Consider the following 20,247-nt stretch of genomic DNA (forward strand, 5'->3'; position numbering starts at 1 on the left):
AGTCTACCATACAGTGATTGTGGGAGGAACAATAATGAGTCTACCATACAGTGATTGTGGGAGGAACAATTATACGTCTACCATACAGTGATTGTGGGAGGAACAATAATAAGTCTACCATAGAGTGAGTGTGGGAGGAACAATAATAAGTCTACCATACAGTGATTGTGGGAGGAACAATAATGAGTCTACCATACAGTGATTGTGGGAGGAACAATAATGAGTCTACCATATAGTGATTGTGGGAAGAACAATAATGAGTCTACCATACAGTGATTGTGGGAGGAACAATAATAAGTACACCATACAGTGATTGTGGGAAGAACAATAATGAGTCTACCATAGAGTGATTGTGGGAGGAAAAATAATAAGTCTACCATACAGTTATTGTGGGAGGAACAATAATGAGTCTACCATACAGTGATTGTAGGAGGAACAATAATGAGTCTACCATACAGTGATTGTGGGAGGAAGAAAAATAAGTCTACCATAGAGTGATTGTGGGAGGAACAATAATAAGTCTACCATAGAGAGATTGTGGGAGGAACAATAATAAGTCTACCATAGAGTGATTGTGGGAAGAACAATAATAAGTCTACCATACAGTGATTGTGGGAGGAACAGTAATAAGTCTACCATAGAGCGATTGTGGGAGGAACAGTAATAAGTCTACCATACAGTGACTGTGGGAGGAACAGTAATAAGTCTACCATACAGTGACTGTGGGAGGAACAGTAATAAGTCTACCATACAGTGACTGTGGGAGGAACAGTAATAAGTCTACCATACAGTGATTGTGGGAGGAACAATAATAAGAACACCATACAGTGATTGTGGGAAGAACAATAATGAGTCTACCATACAATGATTGTGGGAGGAACAATAATAAGTCTACCATGGAGTGATTGTGGGAGGAACAATAATAAGTCTACCATGGAGTGATTGTGGGAGGAACAATAATAAGTCTACCATGGAGTGATTGTGGGAGGAACAATAATAAGTCTACCATGGAGTGATTGTGGGAGGAACAATAATAAGTCTACCATGGAGTGATTGTGGGAGGAACAATAATAAGTCTACCATGGAGTGATTGTGGGAGGAACAATAATAAGTCTACCCTAGAGTGATTGTGGGAGGAACAATAATAAGTCTACCCTAGAGTGATTGTGGGAGGAACAATAATAAGTCTACCCTAGAGTGATTGTGGGAGGAACAATAATAAGTCTACCCTAGAGTGATTGTGGGAGGAACAATAATAAGTCTACCATGGAGTGATTGTGGGAGGAACAATAATAAGTCTACCCTAGAGTGATTGTGGGAGGAACAATAATAAGTCTACCCTAGAGTGATTGTGGGAGGAACAATAATAAGTCTACCCTAGAGTGATTGTGGGAGGAACAATAATAAGTCTACCCTAGAGTGATTGTGGGAGGAACAATAATAAGTCTACCCTAGAGTGATTGTGGGAGGAACAATAATAAGTCTACCCTAGAGTGATTGTGGGAGGAACAATAATAAGTCTACCATACAGTGATTGTGGGAGGAACAATAATAAGTCTACCATACAGCCATTGTGGGAGGAACAATACGTCTACCATACAGTGAATATCTGCAATGATACGTTAACGTAGTGTCCTCACAGTAATTATGCCTTAATTGAGTTACATAATAAAAACTTTGCTCAAATCAGTGTTTACACCTATATGACATGGCGAATTACAGATACGATACCTGGGCTGACCACCGGGTTATCGTTGTAATATATACCTACCTTTAATTTGGCGTCATCGATATGACTCAATTTGTCCGGATTCCTCACCAGGGCTGTTACCTCATGACCCCTTTCTAATGATTCTTGTACAAGCTGGAGTCCCGAGGGACCTGTTGCACCAAGCACAGCAATCTTCATTTTAGAAGATGAGTGTCCACGCCTGTCCAGTCGTGTGGTCAGTGCATCGATACTTTGACCTTTAACGATCGACACTTATCAGTGTGTGGACACAGGCTATAGAAAGACGCAGACTCACGTACACACGTGTGTGTGTAGGCTGGTATGTGTCAGTGCCTACTCTATCACGTCCTCCAGCTGTATTAGAGACGTTAACACTGGTTTATTACGTCTCAGACTGCCCGAACAGTAGGCCCATTATTAAGTGTTTAACGCTTTCTATGGATAAAACACGAAACGTCTGTAATGGGTCAGGAGTTGTCTCCCCCAATATTATCAAAAGCATCGTTCTCTATCGCCATTTATAAATCATTGTCGAACGTTGACATAGCTGTGTTTCGCCCGTCCTTCTTATGCTGTAATGACATATGAACTTCATACTTTACATTTACATGCTAGAAATGGCAGAGAAACATAACAAGGCTCTGTGTTGTCACATGTGTGTGTGTGTAGCTGCGCTAATGTAGCTTTCTGACGACAAGAGATTTTTAGCTCACCGGGTCCGAAGGACCAAGGTGAGCTTATGCCATACCGTGTCGTCCCTCGTCCGTCCGTCCGTCCGTCAACAATTTTTAGCTCACCTGGTCCGAAGGACCAAGGTGAGCTTATGCCATACCGCAGCGTCCGTCGTCCGTCAACTTTACACTACTTGTCATGAACCACTGAGCGGATTTTAACAAAATTTGGTGTGGAGCATCCTTGGGTTAAGAAGAACCTATTTTGTATAAATGGTGGGTCTGGCCCCTCAGGGGCCTGAGGGGCGGGGCCAAATAGGGGAAATATAGCAAATTCTTCTTTAAAATCCTTCTTCTTCTGTAGGAATGAAAGGATTTGGTCCATATTTGGACAGAAGCATCCTTTGGGAAAGTGGAACAAAGTTTGTATAAATGGTGGGTCTGGCCCCCATGGGGCCTGAGGGGCAGGGCCCAATAGGGGAAATATAGCAAATTCTTTAAAATCCTTCTTCTTCTGAAGGAATGGAAGGATTTGGTCCATATTTTGTCTGAAGCATCCTTGGGTGAAAGGGAACCAATTTTGTATAAACCGTGGATCTGGCCCCCAGGTGCCTGAGGGGCGGGGCCCAATAGGGGAAATATAGCAAATTATTCTTTAAAATCCTTCTTCTTCTGTAGGAATGAAAGGATTTGGTCCATATTTGGTGTGGAGCATCCTTGGGTAGTCGGGAAACAATTTTGAATAAACCATGGGTCTGCCCCCCCCAGGGGCCTGAGGTGTGAGGCCCAATAGGGGAAACATAGCAAATTATTCTTTAAAATCCTTCTTATTCTGTAGGAATGAAAAGATTTGGTCCATATTTGTTGTGGGTCATCCTATGCTCTGGATATCAATCATATTTAATCAAAAGCATTCATGGGATGCATGGATTCAAAATTATACAAATGGTGGGGCTGATCCCTCAGGGGGCTGAGGGTCGGGGCCAAAAAGGTTTATTTGGCTATATTGCTTTAAGCGACTTCTTCTCTGGAACTGAGAGTTTGATATCAACAATATTTGACTGGAAGCACCCCTAGATGGTGGAGATTCAAAATTGTACAAATGGTTGTGCTGACCCCCCAGGGGGCTGAGGGGCGGGGCCAAAAAGGGGTAATTTGGCTATATTTCTACAAACGACTACTTCTGTAGAACTGTGCTCTGGATATCAATCATATTTAATCAAAAGCATTCATGGGATGCAGGGATTCAAAATTATACAAATGGTGGGGCTGATCCCTCAGGGGGCTGAGGGGCGGGGCCAAAAAGGGTTATTTGGCTATATTGCTTTAAGCGACTTCTTCTCTGGAACTAAGAGTTGGATATCAACCATATTTGACTGGAAGCACCCCTAGGTGGTGGGGATTCAGAATTGTACAAATGGTGGGGCTGATACCCCAAGGGGCTTTGGGCGGGGCCAAAAGGGGGCAATTTTGCTATATTGCTATAAACGACTTCTTCTGTAGAACTATGCCATGGATATCGATCATATTTGGTCGGAAGCATTCATGGGAGGCAGGGATTCAAAATTGTACAAATGGTGGGGTTGACCCCCGGGCTAAGGGGTGGGGCAAAAAAAAAATATTGCTTGGAAATGGTTGAGATCCCCACCATTTAACCAAATATACAATTGCTGCGTATAAAGAGAAGAACGCACATTTGCTTCCAGGATGGCTCTAGGGTCTGGCCCCACCCTTGGAGATATAGTCCCTGGGCCATAACTTTAAAACGGTTGAGATCCCCACCCAAAAACTATATGTAGAAATGCTGGGCATAAAAAGACGTCTGTTGTCATGATATTAGAATAGACCCTGGGGTCTGTCCGAACCCCTATGAACCTAGTTTCTGAGTCAAAGCTTGGAAACAGTTGAGATCCCCACCCTATAATCATATAGACAATTGCTGATTATAAAGAGATGAATACACATATGCTTCCAGGATGGCCTTGGGGACTGCCCCAGCCTTGGAGACTTAACCCCTGGGTCATAACTTCGAAATGGTTAAGATCCCCACCCTAAAACTATATATACAATTGTTGGGCATAAAGAGACGAATGCAGTCATTATATTAGAATTGACCCCGGGGTCTGCCCCACCCTTGCAGACTTAACCCCTGGTCATAACTTTGAAACGTTTGAGATCCTCACCCCAAAACTATATATACAAATGCTGGGCAAAAAGAGACAAATGCAGTCATGATATTAGAATTGGTCCTAGGGTCTGGCCACAACCCTAGGGACCTAGTTTCTGAGTCACAGCTTGAGATCCCCACCCCATAACCATACATAAAATTGCTGGGCATGAAAAATCTAATACAGATATGCTACAAGGATTGGCCTTGGGGTCTGGCATATTCCCTTGGATCTCATTTGGAGAATATTTTGCCATAATTGCTTAGATATCCAGGTGAGCGATACAGGCCCTATGGGCCTCTTGTTTATATAGAGGTCCTATGCCAACTAATGGAGCAAAATCAAAAGTGTTAATCTGTAAAATTACATATAATTCACGCCTCATATTAGTATAATGTTATCCAAATATTGTATAATTGTTTAAAAAACGAATCCTTACCAATGAAAAAACCCCACTCTTTCACGAAATTAGCCAATTCTGTCTTTGGGGAAAAAATAGAAACGACCGCCACGACAGATCACGCGTGATGTTATCTCAATTATCCTTTCTATATATGGCCTGCATGGCCAAATGTTTACTACAATTTCCATAGTGGGTCTATAGACATCTGACCTATATCGGAAGAGAGACGAATTTTCCAACATGGCGATCAATTCATATTTCGATTGCGCTTGCTACGTTAACTTGATAATTTAACGAGAGTTTAACTTCAAGTTATACAGGATATCAACAGAAATAGTTCATACTACATTCCTATTTATGGATTCGGACCATTTTGCTGCCAATTCAATCTAATATCGGCCCGGTGTGAATCACATCCGGCTTGCTCCGTTACAAGGCATGGGTTCGATTTAATACCCGGCCGGGGCAGAGGAGGTCGGGTATTAATAGTAGTACTAGTGTGTGTGGTGTTACCGTTAGACTTTGCTGGTGGATTTCCTAGTCACTAGATTAACTGTAACTTTGATGAACAAAAGATAGCTGTTGAATAGTGTCGGGGTTCATATTAAACACACTTTACACACTGTCATATTAACCAGTATTCTCTTAAAAGTTTTGAAATGCATAAAAGTAAGTTGGTGTTATTCACATTCCCTTGCGTTTGAACAGTAGTTTGGACCATTTAACACGACATATCTTCTTAACAGTCCATTTTCCTCAACGCCAAAGTTAACAGTTAATAACACGGATTGTTAAAGGGTGAAGAGCCATATGTTTTTTGATGAATGTATGTGTTGTATGCGCTGCCACTTATGTTACATTGTTATCCCTATATTCATAGTCTGTCTAAATGCCCAGTCTGACCACTTGAATGGTTCAGGAAAGCCTGACTCCATACTCAGAGGTACTACAGTCATCATCTTTGGTGAATGAGGGTGTACATTGTAAAATTGGGATTCCTGCCCCATCCCTAGGGGCTAGGGCGGGGCCCCAAAGGGAACATTTACCAATATATATATATATATATATATTATCCTTTGATGACATGACAAGTATTGTATTTCACTTAGTGTACATGCTGATTTCTACATCACATCTAAACAATAAAATAAAGCTACCAGTATATTTGATATAACTCAATTGACCGCTAAGGCCCTTGGGCCTCTTGTTTTAAGTTGAGACATTTTTTTCTTTAATCAGTTATTTTTGTCCGAACCAGAAGCCGTACTTATCGGCAGCACGAAACATTTTTACAACTTAAACAAATGCCCTTTTTCCCGTTTTCAATGCGTATTTCGATTCTATCTGAACTCGAAAATAATTTTTTATAGAAAACAAGTTGTTGCATGATCATAAAAAAAAGTTTGCTTCAGCAATATAATTAAATCAAACTATTTTACTGAACCCGGGAATATTATAAACTTTGTAAATATAATAGCGCATGTATCTTATTTGACCCCAAGTACCGACAGAGGAGAGAATAGACTAATCACAACAGTTTTCCCCTGGAGGGCCCCATAGCAAAATCAAACTAACCAGTCACCTATATCCCTTCCTTTCGCATAAACTATTGTATATAGAAACATAAAGTAAACTCTCTCCGATACATGCCATTAACATAGCAAAATAAGTTCATCTGTGTTCCAACTGAGACAAAGATACTAGCGAAGTTAATATTTTTAGATATTTATTCATAACATAAACAGCATTTCTGTTGATTCCATTTCAGCTTTATACCGGCTATCCGGAAGAATACATGCACCGAACTAACTGCTAGGGCTTCAATATCTGCAAAATATCTCGTATTTCATTATTATTGACTCTAATGTACCTAAGACTCTTCTAAGTTTTTGGCTCCATGAGAGGAACCGCAGTATTGCAATAATGATTCCGTAACGTAATTCTTGCGCTATTTTTTGACCATTTGGCAACTTTTCGCTTCGTAGCTGACGCGGTCCCACGGTCAATTATTTTGTTTACAATGAAATGGCGTGATACGCGCATGCGTTATAGCTGAGAAATCCTTGACTAAAACGTTGGCCAGACAGGTAGAAATCCCGATAATTATCTTAAAATTATTAATTTTTATGAATATATATCAGCAAAATCCGATCGTTATTTTCCATAAGGAGACTCACCTGATATGTTTATGTAGTATTTGAAAAAAAGACACAAACAGTTACTTCACCGTGATGGTAAACTAGTTAAGCTTCCATAAAACTACTCCATTTACCAATCACAGCGATAGTCTTGACAAAGCTAGCTCCAGAAATCACCCTGACTCTAACTCAACTCTTTCAAATCTCACTCGACTCTGGTGTGGTACCCAATCGGGAACCGTCGCAACTTTCCGTAAACGAGAACATTCTCAAAGTGCCGAAGGTTCCCGATTGGTGCGGTACCGATAGACTTGGTGAATAGTGAGACAAACAGACAGATTCAAATTACCGGCTAGTGTCCATGACTTGCATCACATGTAAATCATAAGAGCACATTATCCATACCAACATCATGTCACATCTGCACCAACTTACCATAGTAACTACATTTCAACATGGTTTTATATCCCAACAATTCACAGAAACACAACTAATCCCGACTGTTGACCTTTTTCGTAACCTAGAAAATAAACAAACATGTTTAATATTGCTTGGTGATCTTTCTTAAGCATTTGATCAAGTCACTCGCGAAAGACTCTTGTCCAAGCTACATTTTTTAAATTTAGGAAACGCACACTCTGCTATGCTTTAAAAAGACATCTGGACTCCAGGAGACTTCACGGTGATACACACTGACATTGATAACTGACAAACGTGGGAGGATAAATGCCAAAAGAACTTAAATGCCAGTAAATGTTGCATAATGTATGTCAGTAAAATTTTAGTAAACAGAAACAACTTTGTGCGATGTTTAGGTTGCTTGTGTTTTACGTCCTTTTTACAGCTATGGCCATGTACCATGTAAGTATAGTCTTGGCCGAAAAACGACACATCTATCACCTCTTAATGTATCAGAATTTAAAACACATTTTATCCTTGGCTATCATCTACAATCATTATACACAAAAAGTTACAGAGATTAGATGGACTGAATCCCAATTGGAGATAAAAGTATTCCCTAATTTTAAAACGTCTGGTTATCTAAATGAAAACAGCGAGTTATTGAAAGTACAGTCCCTGAAATGTTTTACTTCTGATTGTTTATATATCTGATTATATAGTTACGTTTTCTGTTCCTGTATTATATAAATTATATATTGATGATACTCATTATGATACTCAATATAGAAATGTACTTTGCAAAGTCAGACAATATGTGACTCCAGCAGTACCCGGACTTAGAACTAATGATCTACGGTACTCGATGTGATAGGCCTACATACATATCAATGCATTTCTCCCACTCCCGATAGTATATACACGGTCGTAACAATCCCAAATGGCACTGATAATAAATACCACAGTTTTACTGCTAACATTTCAATAATGTTGAAAATACTTGTTTTCGACTCGTTGGGTACCAAAAGTGTTAAACAAAATGTTACGTGCAACGTTTGTTATTGTTGTTGTAGATCACGACGTACTGCTGCGTTACACCGGAAGTCCGATCGACACGAGTTTGCGCACCCACTGATTTAGCGGAATACAGTCCAACATAAACTTGGCCACGTCCCTTCGGGAGATTCTCCTGCTCGTACCTTCCGCGAAATGTCCCTCCATCGCCTTCACCTCTTTTCCTATAAAAACAAGGTAGTAATTAGATAAGTTCATATCATGCACCAGATTACATTTTAGCGGATCTGGCCCAAAGGACCGTTGAGTTTTTGTCATGGCTCGGCGTCCGTCGTCCGTCCGTCTGTCAACTTTTCCTTTAAAACGTTAGAGCTCCTTAAAGACACTGTGTCTATTGACTCGATCTGGCCTATAGCATCACTGGGCAAAGGGGAGTTAAGTTTTCCCCTCACCTATGGGGAAGAGGGACAGGGCACAACAGGGAAACTTTTCAGGTCACCTGAAAAATAGTCTCAAGTGACCTATTGCGATCGCCTTTTGTCCGGCGTCGTGCGTCCGTAAACAATTTACATTTTCGACTTCTTCTCCAAAACTCCTGAACCAATTTCAGTGAAATTTTGCAGAATCCTTCCATAGTCAAAGGTCAACCAAAATTGTGAATAATATGGTCCCCAGCTCACAGGGGCCTGAGGGGCGGCGCCAAAAAGGGTCAAATTGATTAAAATTTTAAAAATCTTCTCAAGATCCAGATATGGTAGAATCAAATACTCCTCATAGATGAAAGGGTCTTAAGGTGCTTTACCAAAATTGTGAATTTCATGACTCTGGGGTCTCACGTTTCCCCCTGGGGAGGAGGTAAACTTTACTATAATATAATTGTGAATTATATGGTCCCCAGCCCCAAGGGACCTGAGGGGCAAGGCCAATAAGGGTCAAATTGACTAAAATTTCAAAAATATTCTTCTCAAGATCCAATTATGGTAGAATCAAATAATCTTCATACATGGAAGAGTCTTAAGGTGCTTTACCAAAATTCAGCTGACATAACCACTATTTGTACATAGTACATATACTACCCAGATCTTTCACACTACTTTTGCATTACATGTAGTTCAAGTTACCTTTGTTACAAAAGTGATTTCTTTTTCATTTGGCAACATCGATAATATATAGGTAATATAAGGTAAGAGTAGTGCCTAAAGACAGCGCCAATATTGGAAATATTTGCAGTATCATATTTAATGAGAATGTTTTGCCATGATAGCTTAAATATCTAGGTATGCGATACAGGCCCTATGGGCCTTACAATTAAAGTTTTATTAAACTCTTTTCATGTCTGATTTCCATAGATACAACACGACCATCATCCAAGGAATGGGAGATACAACAATCAGGTCAGTGCCTAGGAGAGAAATGAACCTGTTTGAAGTAAATCACGTATTTAAAAGGACTTCGGCGGGATCATCTCAATATGTCAACCCTATATGACAATTAAGATGAGGAATAAGGGTTGCGGTTGCTTTATATGTAGCTTTTAAATGGGGAAGAGGATTCAGTTGAAAAGGTATTTCTACGTTTTTGTATCTGCATAAAAACGTGTGAAGCACATGTAATAAGAAAGGAAGGATAGGAGAGTGGTTGATGATGAAAAATCTCCCCTTTCACGAATTTGATAAGGAATGTTTAAAGAGTGGTTGGCATTATCATGCATCTTAACGTGTTCACATGCATGCTGGCATGCTTTCACACATATCAAGGCTTTCATCACATAATAAAAGTATTACATACCACTGCTTGGCCCATTCGTCAATCCAGGGGGTTTGATGACAGTGAAGTCTATATCATGGCACTCCTTCAGTAAATAATCCTCCATTACCGACATGCTCTGAAGGACGCTTGACAAGATCATAGGGCGTATTATGCGATCAAATAGCCAGGGTCCCTTGTTCTGTGCTGGAGAAAAATACATACAATAGTCTCAATATAAGGCTCTTCTTTTTAATGGTGTTATGCAATGGAGCACGTTAATCTTGTGCTTAGTGGTACGTTTGCTATAGTTTAGTTTATCAAATATTACAGGAGAACACGGGGCAGGTTGATCCACAGGGCTAGTTGGGCCAGCAGCGGAAAGGGGTATTTCTTAAAATTTTTGACATCACTTTCACTGATTTTGAACCTGCGTTGATTTTTCCGGAGACAACAAATAGACTTATACAAATTATACGAAGAATTCTTTTAGGCAAATTCTATATATCATTTTTGCCCTTTAAAGTAATTTTCAAGAAATAGGCTAGTTTACATATCATCTACATCTTTTTAATATTACTTGCCTGTATCATCGGTTATGCTGTAGAAGTATAAAGAACAAACGCATTTTTTAGTATTAAACATTAGTTTCTCTTCCCTTTCTTTAAGTGTTTAACAAGCAATCAAATATGATAATCATACATATGGAAGCTCTGTCACGACGTCAATAGTAATAACGTTGCTGGTAAAAGGACGTGTTCACCTGTTTCTGTTGGTAGTTTCAAGGCCAGAAATATTTCCATTTTGGCATTATTCTACATATTATTCAGATATTCTGTGATGAATCAACGATTGAAAATTTCTTTCGCAATCTCATTTTTTTATTTTTTTTAAAAAGGTGTGTCACAACCCAAATCAATGTTGTCGTGAAAAATATTAAATAACTAATATTTCAGGTATACCATACGTTCTATATGCTCACCATTCTACATGATGTGTGTCAAAAGTACCCTGTGTTTATACGCATAGGTGTAAATTGATTATTTCTGGTTTCGCTTAAGTTACCCCGAAAACCTATGCCCTGGTATCGGTTCAACTTACCCAAACGGCCTATTGTACAACTTAAATAACTTAAACGTACATCAATGTGTGTACTTTATCGTAAAATAAAACGAGATACCCAGAGTACCTGTATCGCTCATCTATATATCTAAGCAATCATGGCAAATTATTCTCCAAATAAGATCCAAGGGAATAGACCCACACCTAGGGATGCTTCCAGTCAAATATGATTGATATCCATTTCTTAGTTCCTGAAAAGAAGTCGCTATATGCAATAAAGCCAAATAACCATTTTTGGCGCCGCCCTTACCCCCTTGGGGTCAGACCCGCCATTTGTGCTATTATGAATCCCCGCCTCCCATGAATGCTTCTGATCAAGTATGATTGATATTCTTTGCATAGTTCTACAGAAGAAGTCGTTTATCCCCACCACCTAGGATGCTTCCAGTCAAAATTAGTTGAATTAAAATCAATGGTTAAGTCGTTTGTTGAGGGAAGGACGACGGACTACGAATGACAGACGGATGCGACGGTATGGCATACGCTCACTTTGGTCATTCGGACCAGGTGAGCTTAAAATGCTTTTATAAGATGTGGTTCTTGCTGACCGAGTCTTCCCGATCCATTGGTGTAAATGGTTGTGAGTGACAAAATGTTAACGTACGTATCGTATCAACCGATTTCATGGTTACCAATCGAGTAATCCCGCATCTGCGCATAGCACCGATGATAGGTTTGATGGAATCCATATAGAAAGTTATTGTACTCATGCCGAAGAGACTTGGAGTTGTACCAAGACAGGACATCACTATGTCACATCCTCCAAAATGACAATGTAAATCAGTTTCATTGAATATGTCAACCTTTTCCATCTGAAAACAATAGTAAGATGACGTAGAGGTCTTTAAAACACGATTATACCATATAACGATGTAGTATTCCATAGAGTGTTTGGATCCCCTAAACTGTAATACGCCGTACTCTAGGCTATCGTCCCATCTCCTGTCCACACGATTCCTACAGTACATGTATGACACGTACACACCACACAATGAAGTGCGCATCATTTATCTTAGCCGTAGCCCTCCTATTTTTCTGAACCACAAACAAAACAGATATCGACCATTCACTTGGACTGTCTCACACGTCTGCCCCAACACAGAGACACACACAACCACACTACCTGGCATTATACGCATCACTAATTACAAGACTAAAAACGACAACCAACCCTAGCTTCACATTCCATCAGATACAGAACTCAACCCTGATGTGAGCCCCTAAATACCATGTGACACATGTGGTAAGGCAATCCAATTGAAATCCAGTGCTATATGTTGTGATACGTGTGACGCCTGGTTCCATGTTGACTGCCAAGAAATGAACAAATCATTCCTTTAGTACTACGAACACGTGTGTTCTCTACTCCCTTAGAACACGGAAAAGCCAAATTGAGGACATAAAGACAGCTTTTTCTTGGTCTCGGAAAAAACCCCAATGATTTATCGCTTGGCTGATACCTGTCCTTCGAAGATTACAAAAGAGGAACACCCGACTTCAAAGTCGAGATTCGTTTGGTGTACATCAAAAGATCGAACTATTTTTCTTATCTCATCAACAACATGGGGCACACTGAGTCTTCGAATTTGCTATGACATACACCATTGGCACAGAGGGCGAAGTGAGCGTAACTCCTGGAAAATATGAGCAGAAGGGCCTTACTTGTCCAACAAGGCACTTTAAGGATGACATGACTTAAACAACGAAACGGTCAGCGAAAGAAGATGCCTACTTAAAGATCAGGAGAAGATGGCCCATTGGGCGTGAATGAAGATAAAACCAGCGAAGTCAAGGAGTATGGTACTGCAAAAGGGCAAAGAACAGCAGTTGAAGTTTAAGATCCAGGAGAAGAGATACCAACAGTGATTGAGAAGCCAGGGAAATGTTTAGGAAAGTGCAATGATGACACGGTCATTAACCATGACAATGTGCGGAACCTTCAGACACAAGCAGAAGACTGGATGAGTGCAGTAGATAAGAGCAAGCTGCCTGGAAAGTGTAAAGCTTGGATGTATCAGCATGGGGTGCTCCCAAGGCTAATGTGGCCTTTTCTTATATACGAGGTCCCTTTTACAGCAGGAGAAGAGTGAATAGAGTGAATGGTCAACAAACAGATTGCTCGGAGTTCCTCGCAGCTTCAGCAATATATGAATGTATGGGAAAAGTAACAAGCTAAAGCTCCCACTCACTTCTATCACAAAGGAGTTCAAGGTCACCAAGGTCAGACAACAGATGATACTGGGAGCTAGCGTATAGAGAAGGTCAGGCAGGCGAAGTTGAAAGTGAGAACCGACAGAACGTGGAAGGCATGGAAAGCAATTGGACAGGCATCATCGTAACAGTGGCATCTGGTAGACAAGGACTGGGTACAACCACTAGAGACATCTGGAAAGGTGCAAAAGGGACAAGGAGAAGAGAGATGGTTCAGAGAGATGTAAGATCAATGGAGTAGAAAGAAAGGCAATCAATAACAGTTGCAATGAGAAAACAAGGCATCTGTATGGCATGGGAGCGAGCTAGAAAGCAGACATTGAAATGGATTTACATCTGGTCCATGGAAACAGCAAGAATAAAGTTTCTGCTGAGGGCGGTGTATAATGTGTTACCCAGCCCAACAAACCCGCGGGGACTTATTAATGACCAAACGTGCAAGCTTTGTGGAAGAAACAGTTATCTCGAACATGTGCTTTCAACTTGTCAAGTGGCTTTGGGAGACGGTCGATACACGTGGAGGCATGGTAATGTCCTGGCAACCATTGCAGATTCCATGGAAAGAGAAAGGAAAAGAAAGAGAACAACAACATCCAGTATAAGGTTCCTGAATTTCGTCAAAGGAGGTACAGCAAGGAAAAAGGGTAGATCAGTCAAGAGGGTGCTTTTGCAACAGACTGGCAGATGACAGTAGACCTGAAAGGGAGATCGTCGTTCCCGGCAGAGATTGCTGTCACAACTCATCGTCCTGATATTGCCATCTGGTCACGGACAACAAAGCTGGTTGTGATCCTGGAGCTGACTGTACCATGGGCAGAAAGGAATGAGGCAGCTTATGAAAAGAAGATGGCCAAATATGAAGATCTGGTCAGGACATGTCACTAGATGGCTGGCGGACATGGTGCATGCCTCTGGAAGTTGGCTGCAGAGGTTTGCGGGGCACTCGTTGTGGAAAGCAATGGGTATCCTTGGTGTTACGGGTCAGGAGAGATGACGGGTATGCGGAAAAGCAGGCAGGGAAGCAGAAACATCGTCCCTATTGATTTTGAGGATTCGAGACAGAGAGTGGAAGAGGCAATGATCTTTAACATCGCAAGTTATGGAATCTGTGTTCACTGCGGCAGACCACCCGCAAACATGGCAACGAAGCTGGTTGAGACTGATCACCGTAGTCGGTGCACCTTCGGAGGCCGTCGTGGAAGCGCCGGAACGACCAACGAAGAAGGAACCCATCTGACGATGGAGCTGATGTACAAGGTAAATTAAAATATTTCTTCTACCATAGGGTTTCCCGGATTTTATCCCAATTGTGTATCCATCATTTTGTCTAGTAGTAATAAACAACAAGCAGATTTCACAACACCAGCTCAGTAATAGACATGATTCACCAACTTCAATGGCCGACACTACAAACACGAAGCTTACAACTAAGAATGAATCTTTTCTACAAAAATAGGACACCATCTCGTCGCAATAAACCCAACATCTATACTTACCCCTGTAGACCCTCGAACCAGACACGCACACCCTTACGCATGCAAACACATATCTGCTACAAAGGACACCTACAAATATTCATTCTTCCCACACAATAACACAATGGAATATCCTTCCCATAGCAGCAATATAATGCATAACACACGTTCCCTACGCAGCCCTCACACGCTACTACATACGCCAGGCATTATCGTTTAGCTTAAACCTTGCACCATAAAGTATCCGTAAAACTAATCATAATCGTAAAAAAAAGTCTCACGCCTTTGTGTACATGTACCGAAGCATCAATCAAAATTGATGCAGCCTTCGTAAAAATAAGAAGAACAGTCGTTGCGTTCCATGTTGAAAAAATATGTTTTTTAGTAATTTAATTGTACTTACTTTTGACACATCAACAGGGTCTCAGCGGTCACCTGAGTTATATTATAGGTAACTACAGGTAGCTTAATTTTCTGTTTATATGTGATGTGGAAATCAACATGTAAGCAAAGTTAAATATTATACTTGTCATGTCACCAAAGGATAAGAACTTGTAAAAAATATATTCAAATAAATTATTTTTCTATTGAAAAATACAATATATATTGTTATTAAGCCAATTTTCCTCTTTGGCCAACTCCTAGGATAAGTCAGGATCTTACTTTCTGATACTATTTGATTTCAATTTCATTATAACTATTCCAACCAGTTTTGAATTAGTTCTTCTGAAATGGAAGACATATAGTCAGAAGTATTATTTCCCTATATAAACTATAGTAAACTTTACCCTTTCCCCAAGGGAGGGCAGATGACCTTGGAAATAATGAAATTTACAATTTAGATAATGCTTCTAATGACCTTTCTATCCATGAAGAGTATTTGTAAAACATCTGAGTCTGATGAAGAAGATTGTTTTTAACGTTTAACCATTTCCCCCATTAACCACTTTCCACCCTTCCAGACCCTTGGGTTGGGGCAAGATCTTGTTCTCATACCATGATATTGCCATCTGACATCATAAACATTACAAACAAGTTTAAATTATTTCCTGCTAAAAATGGACAAAATATATTCAAAAGTGTTATTTCCTTATATAAACTTAAGTCAACTTTACCCCACCCAAGCGAGAATGGCTGGCCCGGATTTAATGATATTGAAAAATAGATAAAGCCCCTGATGGAGTTTTTATCCATGCACAGAATTTGATTGTAGTACCTCTGAGTCTGAAGAAGAATGGTATATTTTATTTTCTATTAGGGGCCCCTGCGGATGGGGAAGGAATCCAAATTTTACAATATAATACCTTCTTTCACCAAAGATGATTCTGACCAAGTTTGAATAATTTCCAGCTGAAAATAACAAAATACTCCCAAAAGTGTTATTTCCCAATGTAAACAATAGTCAAATTTACCCCCTACCAAAGGGAGAACGGATGGCCCGGGGTAGCTGATATTTACAATTTATATAAACCCCTGATGATCTTTCAAATCTTCACGCATACAAAATTGACTGTAGTACCTCCGAGTCTTGAGAAGACGATTTGTGAAATATTGGTTAATGTTCCCTTCGGGGCCCTGCCTTGACCCCTGGTGTTGGGGGAAGGAATCCACTTTCCTACTGAAAATTGACAAAATATACCCAAAAGAATTTACCCCCTCCTAAAGGGAGAACGGATGACCCGGGGGTACTGAAATTTACAACTTAAATTAAACTATTGTTGGTCCATCCACGCAGAGAAATTGACTGTAGTACCTCTGGTTCTTGAGAAGAAGATTTTTGAAATATTGGTTTATTTTGCCTTTGGGGCCCTGACCCCAGGGGTTGGAGCAGGAATCTTTACACTTTGATACTATCTTCCGTCAAGGTGATTTTCACCAAGTAGGAATAATTTCCTACTCAAAATTAACAAAATATACCCAAAAGTGTTATTTCCCTTTATAAACTATAGTAAACTTTACCCCTCTGTTTTTAGATTACTGTACGGCATCATGCAAATTGCAAGTCGCCGTACACTGCTATGAGATTATGTCAGCATATTTCTCATAATTTACAACGAGTTCGAAAATATGATAAATGTATGTAATGCATATACATTTTAATTGGATATAGGTAGTGAAATTTGTTCCAAAACAATACTACAAATATTAATTCAGACACGTAACACGTATCACTCGTGAGTTTTCGCCGATACCAGGCGGCGTGTTTGCAAGTCTAGAAGAACTATTGACCCATATAGAAACGTTCTCTGTGGTTAAAGCCATAGCTGAAAATGTGAGGAATTGATCCAAAAAACCCCAAGAACATATAGAAAAAAACTCACCTTCAACAGAAGCCCACTTCGTATGATCACCGCCTGCCTGGTACCAATATCCGGTGTCGTTAACACACAGTGACCATAGCTGTTCATGATCATAGCACGTTAAACAAAAATAAACCAAACTGGGCCAAACCAAATTGTTCAGAAGTTTTGACGAAGTAAAATATTTCACGCTATTACACAGATCTAGTTCACATTAGTAGAAAAACGGATTTTCTTGCATTTACGTCACAGTCGACCATAAAACTGCCATACATGTTAAGATATGGCATTATTTACACTAAATCACAACACAAATCACAGGCCTTGGATTGATCACATTAGTTGACGAGATGTCCGTCGCACAGAACAAACAGTTTAGATTCGTTGTGTTAAAAACGATTTCATATTTGTTTAACTTGATAATATAACTTTTCTCTTCTTATAGCTCCTCTTGTTAAAACGATTTGAATGTTTTTTACTGTGTTGGTAGCTATGGTGACTTTATTTACGTCACATCTTATGTATTATGACGCAAAGAATTGCAGTAAATGACAAGAATCAAACGGACGTGTTAGCCAGTTATTTTAGCAGTGTATTTACGGAGGAACCACCAGGAGAAATACTAACAATGGAAAGAAAATGTATCGGACAAGCATTTGAAGAAATACATTGCACAGAAGAAAATGTGGGTAACCTGTTGACAAAGTTTGATGGCAGCACATCACACGGACCAGACCAGATGCATCCCAAGGTTATGAAAGAACTTCATTCCGTTATAAGCTTATAGTATTATTTTCAACAGACAACTACATGATAGTATAGTACCAACGACATGGAAGGAAGCGAACATAACAGCTATATTCAAAAAGGAATCCAAATAAGATCCAGGGAATTATCGGCCAGTAAGCCGTACCAGTATTGTGGGGAAAACTCTTGAAAGGATGGCACGAGATGCCATTGTCAAACACGTGGAGAAAAACAATCTGTTTAGCAACAAATCATTTGGATTCATCGCCTAACAATCTACGGTACTGAAACTTCTAATGGTGTTCGAGGATTGGACAGAAGTATTTGATCGAGGTGGTGAGATATATATCATTTACACGGACTTTATGACAGCTTTGGACAAGGTACCACACCGAAGATTAATTGGAAAGGTCAGTTATGGTATACGTAACCAAGTTGTCGATTTCAAAGGAAACAACGTGTACTGGTCAGTGGAAAATCATCGATAGAAATCCGGTGGTCAGTGGGATCCATCAGGGCAATGTCTTGGGTCCAATACTGTTTGTAATTTATATAAATTACCTACCAGAATGTACCATTTCATGGGGGTGTTCTCTGAGTGCCAACATACTTACCAACAATTATTATATTATATGCAGACGATACCGTTCTTATGTCAGAAACGCCAGAAGGACTACAATCTGCGCTTGATGTTTTTGAGTTATATTGTTCAAACTGGAAGCTCTCAGTTAATACTCAGAAACCCTAAATTATGATATTTTCTAAACGAAAAAGTAGAGCACAGTTAACTTTTTTATTTGGAGAAGTTGAACTTGATATAGAAGATAGTTTTATGTACCTAGGACTTGTTTTTAACTACAATGGCAGTTTTATCAAAGCAAAAGAACGACTAATTCAACAGGCTCAAAAAGCATTATTTGCAGTACGCAGGAAAAAATAGAAATATTCCTTTACCAATTGATCTCCAGTCAAAATTGTTCGACTCAATAGTGTTGCCAGTTCTAATATATGGTGCAGAGGTTTGGGGATTTGAAAATAACACTTCAATTGAAAAGATTCATTTACAGTTTTGTAAAAGACTGCTAAATCTTAGAAGGAGCACTGCTAATTACATGGTGTACGGAGAAAAGGGAAGATATCCTATCCAGATTGAAATGAATTATAAAATGATAATGTTTTGGTATAATCTAGTCACTTGTCATGATAAGCTCTCAGGCAAAATTTACAAAATCATGTACAAGTTACACGAAAATAACGTCATTAAGTTTAAATGGCTGCAAAATATTAAAGAATTACTAGGTAACTCGGGAATGAACTTCATATGTGATATATATATAGTCCCTAACCGCTCCTTTATTATCTTAGTTTGCTCTCAAAGTAAGGATTAACAGTATTAAACTCTGAATATTCCTTTTAAAAGAACGAAGAAAAAATTATGTCACGAGCCAACATCTCAAATGAAAGGAAACTATAATAAAAGGTTTTTTAAAATTAAAAGACAGGGAAAAGATATTGGTTCCAGGCAGAGATTCTGATCTCAATCAAGATGGAGAAGGCTGAAGAGGCATCTGCACAGATCGAACCATATGAGAGTTAAGTTGATAAGCCCCCACTCCAAATACATACATTTATAAATCCTTTTTATTTCAGTTCTTGTTGCGTTGTCTGTATTACCGTGTTAAAATTTAACTTTTAATAGTTTTTAGGTCACCTGAGACAAAGTCTCAAGTGACCTATTGCGATCGCCTTTTGTCCGTCGTCGTCCGTCGTCCGTCGTACGTCCATAAACAACTTACATTTTCGACTTCTTCACCAAAACCCCTGAACCAATTTCAATGAAATTTTGCAGGGACCTTCCATGGACAAAGGTCAACAAAAACAGTGGCCGGTTTAGTCCCAAGCCCCCAGGGACCTGAGGGGCGGGGCCAAAAAGGGTCAAATTGGCTAAAATTTCAAAAATCTTCTTCTCCAAAACCCTTGAACCAATTTCAATGAAATTTTGCAGGGACCTTCCATGGACAAAGGTCAACAAAAACAGTGGCCGGTTTAGTCCCAAGCCCCCAGGGACCTGAGGGGCGGGGCCAAAAAGGGTCAAATTGACTAAAATTTCAAAAATCTTCT

At 39.7% G+C, this 20,247-nt stretch overlaps 2 protein-coding genes across 3 annotated transcripts in view; both read right to left on the reverse strand.

Moving 5' to 3' along the window:
* Nucleotides 1-2,154, reverse strand: part of LOC110462494 (flavin reductase (NADPH)-like) — a 13,564-nt gene extending 11,410 nt beyond the window's left edge. The window contains exon 1 of the mRNA XM_021516459.1: nt 1,772-2,154. Within this exon, the coding sequence (XP_021372134.1) occupies nt 1,772-1,909 (138 nt within the window). The 5' untranslated portion in view covers nt 1,910-2,154. The remainder of the gene's footprint in view (nt 1-1,771) is intronic.
* A 5,688-nt stretch (nt 2,155-7,842) lies between these two features.
* On the reverse strand, nt 7,843-15,207 carry LOC110462522. 2 transcript variants are annotated; one of them, XM_021516504.1, is made up of 3 exons: nt 15,174-15,207; nt 10,314-10,478; nt 7,843-8,749 (listed from the first exon to the last, which is right to left on the reverse strand). In XM_021516504.1, exons 1-3 carry the CDS (start codon nt 15,181-15,183, stop codon nt 8,604-8,606), a joined length of 321 nt encoding a protein of 106 aa, XP_021372179.1. In that variant the 5' UTR covers nt 15,184-15,207; the 3' UTR covers nt 7,843-8,603. The 2 variants fall into 2 exon arrangements, with proteins under 2 accessions (XP_021372179.1, XP_021372178.1); XM_021516503.1 differs by lacking the exon at nt 15,174-15,207 and adding an exon at nt 11,998-12,195.
* Between the last annotated feature and the right edge of the window lie 5,040 nt (nt 15,208-20,247).

This window comes from Mizuhopecten yessoensis, unplaced genomic scaffold, assembly GCF_002113885.1.
Source record: "Mizuhopecten yessoensis strain PY_sf001 unplaced genomic scaffold, ASM211388v2 scaffold10797, whole genome shotgun sequence".
Taxonomy (NCBI): Eukaryota; Metazoa; Mollusca; class Bivalvia; order Pectinida; family Pectinidae; genus Mizuhopecten; species Mizuhopecten yessoensis.